This window comes from Euphorbia lathyris, chromosome 8 (genome assembly GCF_963576675.1).
Source record: "Euphorbia lathyris chromosome 8, ddEupLath1.1, whole genome shotgun sequence".
NCBI lineage: Eukaryota > Viridiplantae > Streptophyta > Magnoliopsida > Malpighiales > Euphorbiaceae > Euphorbia > Euphorbia lathyris.
The window spans coordinates 11,862,934-11,869,904 of record NC_088917.1 but is presented as its reverse complement, the minus strand read 5'-3'; the positions used below and the strand labels follow the sequence as shown (position 1 = coordinate 11,869,904).

The 6,971-nt window shown below is 34.0% G+C and overlaps 1 protein-coding gene across 1 annotated transcript; it reads left to right on the top strand.

Moving 5' to 3' along the window:
* Positions 1 to 502: 502 nt before the first annotated feature.
* On the top strand, positions 503 to 6,403 carry LOC136202734 (deSI-like protein At4g17486). Its single transcript, XM_065993551.1, has 3 exons — positions 503 to 1,011; positions 2,342 to 2,629; positions 5,718 to 6,403. Exons 1-3 carry the CDS (start codon positions 873 to 875, stop codon positions 5,990 to 5,992), a joined length of 702 nt encoding a protein of 233 aa, XP_065849623.1. The 5' UTR covers positions 503 to 872; the 3' UTR covers positions 5,993 to 6,403.
* Positions 6,404 to 6,971: the final 568 nt, after the last annotated feature.

The window sequence follows — 6,971 nt, the reverse complement described above, 5'->3', positions numbered from 1 at the left end:
GATTTTGGACTCGAAACAAGATCGAAGCTCGATTCGAACTCATTTATTTTTTAATGAACTGAGCCGAGATTGAGCAAACCAAAACTCAGCTCGAACTCGTTAATTTTATAGCAAGTCGAGTTTAAACGAACCAAAGCTCAGTTCGACTCAAATACAACCCTAGTAAAAATACATTTTTAAAAAAATATATTTTTCTGTGATAATTCAACATTGAAAATTTAAATTTTAGTTAATTACCGAATATTTTTCTAAAAGAATAACTGAAAAATATATTTAGTTTTAGATAATATTAACAAATAGGAAAATATTCAAATTTTATTAGATATTGTTGCTTTACAAGTCATAAAAATCCGAAATTGAAGGTCAAGTAATAATAACAAACTATTTTTTTTTTTTAACAGATAACAAATTACTAGTTTTTAAAAATTAATTATTTCCTTAATTAATCCATTTTTTCTTAATTAATTATCTTAATTAGTGAATCTAATCCCTCTGCAATTCCCATATAAAATAACCAAAATTGAACACTAACCAAGAATTCGGACGCTTTCGGCCGCCGGTGGAACCTAAGCAGGAGATTCTTCTTCTCCTACTCCTCCACTTTTTCGTTAATTAATTAATTAAAGAAAACGGAATTGATTAATCTCGAGTCCCAATTTTTTCCCCCCTAAAATTCCTCCAACTTTCTCGGTTTTCTGAAATTTTGTCGGTCCGGTGACGTCTCCCGGAAGCGAAGTTTCGCCGGATCGAAATTCAATTATGTAGTACAGTAGTGGCCACAATTCCACGCTTCCCCAGCTCTGTTTGTCTGTCATTTATTTTAGAATTCAGAAAATTACCTTTTCTCTTCCAGATTTGGAAGAATTGAAAAAATGCTGTGCAGTAAAGTGATTGTGCCGCGGAAGAAGAAGATCGGTGCGGTGCCGGTTTATTTAAATGTCTATGACTTAACTCCGATGAACGGCTATGCTTATTGGGTTGGGCTTGGGATCTACCATTCCGGTGTTCAAGGTATGATTGATTGTTCATTCTTATTTCGTTAATTCTTAAAAGCTTTGTCGTCTGCTTTAAATTTTCTCATGTTTCGTTCATCTAAAATTGTTTAATTCCTTCTTTTTTTCTGGGTTTTTCCTTTGGATTATTGTTTCTGCAATTTTTTTGAGACGATGTTAGCTCAGATCTGTTTCTGATATGAATAATTTCACTGTTTGGATTGGGGGAAACTGAAATTAGAGACAATTATCATATTTTTTTCTGGAGAAATTTAAATATTATTTTCTTGATTTTGATTATCTCATCACTGGTTGTTGGAGAGAATTTCTTCAGTCATACAGTCAAACCTTACCTACATATATATTTTAAAAAATTGCTGTTGTCCAATGAAAGTTTGCTCCCTTATTTGTTTGATTATTCATATCATTTGCAGTCAAAATTAGGTGAAACTTGGGTTTGGCTGCTCAGATTTGGTGGAAAAAGAATGGAAATTTTGATACTATTTTAAAATTGTGGTTTTAAACCGTGGAATATTGTGTTTTTATATTGTTAATCTGAAGCACGAATCTGAAGAGGAAAATGGGTTGTTTTGAGTTGTTTTCTTAACTACTATATTACTACTCTCATCTAGAATTCTAAATTGGGATAAGGTACACATTTAGTGTTTGGGAGAATAGATTTAGACTCATATATGAAACGGTGAGATGTTAGTACTAACGATTTGTAGATAGAGTAATTTTAGATTCCATTAATGGCAAATCCTAATCCGACGGAAGTCAATTTCCCATTAATTTGGTTCACATCCGCCCCAAGGAATGTACAAATTTAGTCCTATAATTATTTGGGGAGAACAGATTTTGAATCCATATATAAAACCGATCTGCGCTCAGGAATGTACAACTTTAGTCCTATAATTATTTGGGGAGAACAGATTTTGAATCCACATATAAAACCGGACAATGTTAGGATTATCGCAACTTAAGGGAAAATATGGTTTTGTTGGATTTGCCATCAATGGAGGCTGAAATTGATCCATGTACAAAATGTTGCTAACATTTCTTGGTTTTATACATGAAGTCTAAATCTGTTCTCAGGTTAAATTTGCACCTTAGGTGGACCAGACGTGGAACTAAATTAATGGAAAATTAACTTCCATTGGATTTGTAGTTAATGGAGTCAGAAATTGGTCTATCTACAAAACGTTAGTGATGACATTGCACGGTTTTACACTTAGAGTCTAAATCTGATCTTCCCCAATAACCATCTATTCTATAAATTCATTAATTCTGGACTTCTGCTCTGATTTCCTTTCTTAAACATGTGTTGTTGTTTTTTTGCTCTCTTGTAGTTCATGGAGTTGAATATGGATTTGGGGCACATGACCATTCAAGCACAGGAATATTTGAGGTGGAACCACGGCAATGTCCAGGTTTCACTTTCAGAAAATCAATATTAGTTGGAAGAACAGATCTTGGACCTAAAGAAGTCCGTGCATTCATGGAGAGATTAGCTCAAGATTATTGTGGGAACACTTACCATCTTATCACCAAGAACTGCAATCACTTCTGCAATGATGTGTGTATAAAGCTGACTGGAAAAACAATCCCTCGCTGGGTTAATCGTCTTGCTCGTTTAGGTAACAAACAAACTACTTTGTTGATTTTTTATGGGGTAAATTATTACGCCCATGCCCCTCAACTTTTCCCTTACTTTCATTATGGCCCATGAACTTCAAAACCTAACATTATGGCCCCTGAACTTTGCACCTTACTAACATAATGGTGATTGAACTTTGCATTTTACTAGCATAACAACATTTTTTTTTCTATCGTTGATCAAGATGATTACTCCGATCGTAGGTGATCGTTCCTTGTAGAGTTGAAGGAATGATATTCTAAACAACTTTAGTTCTTGAAATTTTGGTTTTGATGTCATATAGGTCTTGTTTGGTTAAGAGAGAAATTTCTGAAAATGGAGATTTGGAACAACAACAACAACAACAACAAAGCTTTAGTCCCGAAATGATTCGGGGTAAATTGAAAATAATAATTCCATAGGAAATATGGTTCTAGACAACTTTAATTCTTGGATTTTTTCATTTTGAGACTATCATCAGTTATTTTAGCTTAATCAACGATAAAAGGGTACTTTAATAAAGTGCAAAGTTCAAGGGCCATAATGAAATTACATGTTAAGTTCAGGGCCATGAGTGTAAGGAGGTCTGTTCTTTTGTGTTGATAAGTAATGTTGATGTTAGGGGTGGCAATTCTGAGTAGGTGGCTAGTGCTCGAGTCAATGAGTAAACCTAATTCAACCCAAAAACTATTATGTCTTAACCATGTCAACACAATCGGTTCATGTTTTTTTTTTCTGTCATGTTCACGGCTCACATATAATTTTACTACATTTGTTGATAGTGACATTTAAAAGTATAGGAGGATATAACCACGAGTATTAACTAGCCGAACGGAGACTAAACCTAGGTAGGCTCGTTCGGCTCGAGAATCGGGAAGCTCAGGCTTGGCCCGAGCTCGATGCTCGTCAAGCTTAAAACTTTAGGCTCCGCTTGAGATCGAGAGGATAAAAAATAGGCTCAGCTTGAGAAAAGCATGAACAGCTCGATTTAGATGTACTTAAATTTAGCTGTTTTAACATTTTTTTTTTTATCTAATTCCAACATTTAAAGGAAACACCAAATTTAAACTTCATAATACAAATGTAACATATAAATTACAACAAATTTAATTGATATAACTATAAAATTAAAAATTAATGAAATATTTATAATAGTTAAAAAATAATCGAGCATTTCGTGAGCTTTTGAGCTGAAACTAAGGAAGCTTAGGCTGAGGCTCAAGCTTGTTAATGCTCGAGCTGATACCGAACTCGAACCGAGTCCTATCGAGCCTTGCTTTGACTGAGCTTTTTCTGAACTGAGCTCGAATAATTTGCGAACTAACCTAGCTCATTAACACCCCTAGATATAACAATACTATCGAGTCATATTTTACTATCTATATGAAGGTTCAAGTCATGGCAGATCACTTGTAATTTATTATATCCATTAAGTAACATGAAAAAACCTGAGAGGATATAACAATGTTAATGATTTGTATCATTTTACGAGATTAATAAATCAAACCCTAATCTGACCCAAAAATTTACGAGCCAATTGCATCAAGCAAAAAATGACGCATTACCTCTTTAATAAAGCATATTAAAGATTTCTCAGCCCAAATTTGCTCTAGCAGTCATAAATTTTATGCAGCCAGCAATTATCCTTTCTCTCTTAGCAATAATACATTTCAATTGAAGATATTGTTTTCTTTCTGCTGTTATAATTTAGTACAGTATAAAAGTTCAACATTCCTGCAGAAATCATGCTTTCCTCCTCCCTCTTGACCCTTAATCTGTGAGCTTGTCATATCTTCTGTGTCGTGTCAAAATGGATTGGTGGGTTATAAACATGTCGTGTCGATCTATTCTGATGTTCAGTTAAAGGTCAATCTTAACACGACTCATTTAATTACAACCCAAAATTTAAACGGCTGACATAGTTGACACAATTAATTAAATGAATTGAATATGGGTAGGGGTGAGTACTATTCGGTACAATCCGGGGAACCATACTCACCCCTATCCATATTTAATAAATGTGATCTGCCAGAATTTCTTCTAGTATTTCTTCTGGAACTTTTTTTCCCGAATATTCGGTCCGGTTCCAGAATCTCTAACATATTTATTCATTAATATTTGGAATTTGAGAATCTCCAAAATTGAACCTATTTTAAGTGAACGGTACAATTTGGTTTAGTCCTAAGGAAAAAGTCAACGGTTCAATCTAATTCTGGATCTTTTTATTCGGTTATTTGGTTCGGTTCAAGAATCTTGAAGATCCACGCTCAGCCCTAAATAGGGGTCGAAAATAACTCGTAGTTAACTAAACGGATTATAAAATCCACCAACTCTTTTAACCTGTTTCAAAATTTATTAATAAATTAGAATTTCTAGGGAAAATAGAAGAGTATATATACACACACACTAGGGTAAAATGACTTTTACACCCATAACAACATATAATCTTTATAGATATATTTAAGATCAAACGGGTCGGTTGACATGATCCCCTAAACTCGTCAAAACTTATAGTGGTGTTAACTTATAACGAGTTGATTAATAGTGTTAAAATGGGTTATCGTGACATAATCATGTTACATGATTTATACATTCCACGTGATTATATATAATCTACATGTAACAAAAATGGTAATTATGTAAAACGGCTAATGCCAGGCAAGCTGTCTCTATAAATCGTGTTGTCGTGTCAATGTTGACAGCCTTAGAGTTGAATTTAGGGATTTGTCACGATTTATAAAGAATACACAACTGATATGATCCACTTGACACATTGTTAGCTCTTTATATTATATATAATCATATGAAATATATATAGATAATCTAACACGATTATGAATTTATGACACACCAATCCGAATTCCATCCCTAGAGTTGACGAGTCAACCTGTACACGACCCTTTTATTTTGGGGGTTAAACGTGTCAATCTCTTTACGACCGAACCCATTAAGCATTAAACCCCAATTCGTCTACTATGCAGGTTACACGAAACGTATTGTCATGTCATAACCCGTTTTGAGAGCCCTGTTAAGAATTGTAATGATACAATGCAGGGACATAAATTTGTTGTGCCTGATGAAATTTGCAGGTTTTTTTTGCAACTGTGTCCTTCCAGCGGAACTGAACGAGACGAAAATTCGTGCTGTTAGATCCGAAACCAATCTGCAACAAGCAGACAAGAAGAAATACAGAAGCTTGTCAAGTAGATTGTTATCTTCTTCAAGTTCTGCAAGTTCCCCTTCTTTGATGTCCTGCACAACAGGTTCCGTCAGCCGGAGTAGCAGAAAATCATGTAATCTTTTTCCTCCATCTTTAGCTAATGATACTACTCCCACCACCCCGACAATGAGCTTCAATCTTTAACGGATCACGCCAGTGACGGATTCAGAATTCACTGACAGAGAGTGTGTGCTTCAATGCCTTATGCGTGTGCATGTTTAATTATTATTCTTCGAAAGCTCCGTATACACAAATTTAATAGAGTTCTCCAGCAATCAATGGGTGCTTAAGTTAAATCCCTTTCCGATCTCCCTAGATCCGGCCCTGGATCGGGCTGTTCATTAACTTTAGGACTACAGTTTTTTTTACTTTCTTTGTTTCGGCAGCGACTGATATGGGGAGAAATTGCAAATTTACAGTTCTGCCCTTTCTGGTTTCTGCATTTGTTGTTGATTTCATAGCCTGAAAGTTGACACTTCTGCTGCAGTTTTTCTGCTGCTACTTGTAAAGTTAAATTAATGTTTCTTTAATGGATGGAAGGAAATTGTTATGGCATTTGAAGTTAATATAAAGTGCATTTATGGAGTAAATTACATTTTATTAGAAATTTTGCCACGGGTTGGGAATTGGTGAGTTATGTGTCTCCGACGTGTTATTTTTTGGAGGACAATGAGTGTAGTCAGGGACGATTCTGGTATTTTTTGGGCTATATGCGAAATAATAGATAAGACTATTTTAATAATAATAAAAATTTAAAATAAAGGATATTTTTTGAACGATAGGCGAAATAATAGATAAGACTTTTTTTAATAATAATAAAAATTTAAAATAGAGTACAATAAAGGATAAACAAAGTATTTAAGGATAGGGGTAAAGTGTAAAAATACCTATAACGTTTTGGGTCATGAGCAATTTTACCCATAACGTTTAAAATGGTGCAATTTTACTTCTAACGTTGGAACTGAATAACAATTTTACCCCTAACGTTGATAAATTGGGTCAATTTGAGACACTATTATAAAACACAAATATTTTTGTTCCTTATTCTGCATCAATTGCATAACAATTCGTTCTAAAAAAGGATTTCATGTTTTTTATAATTTAATAATAGAATTGAGATTAA

What these genes read in the sequence shown, in the direction of transcription:
- LOC136202734 (XM_065993551.1), top strand. Translation starts at nt 873, where the DNA reads ATGCTGTGCAGTAAAGTGATTGTGCCGCGGAAGAAGAAGATCGGTGCG. An exon ending in CTACCATTCCGGTGTTCAAG is followed by an intron (nt 1,012 to 2,341) that starts GTATGATTGATT and finishes GCTCTCTTGTAG; the next exon opens with TTCATGGAGTTGAATATGGA. An exon ending in TAATCGTCTTGCTCGTTTAG is followed by an intron (nt 2,630 to 5,717) that starts GTAACAAACAAA and finishes TGAAATTTGCAG; the next exon opens with GTTTTTTTTGCAACTGTGTC.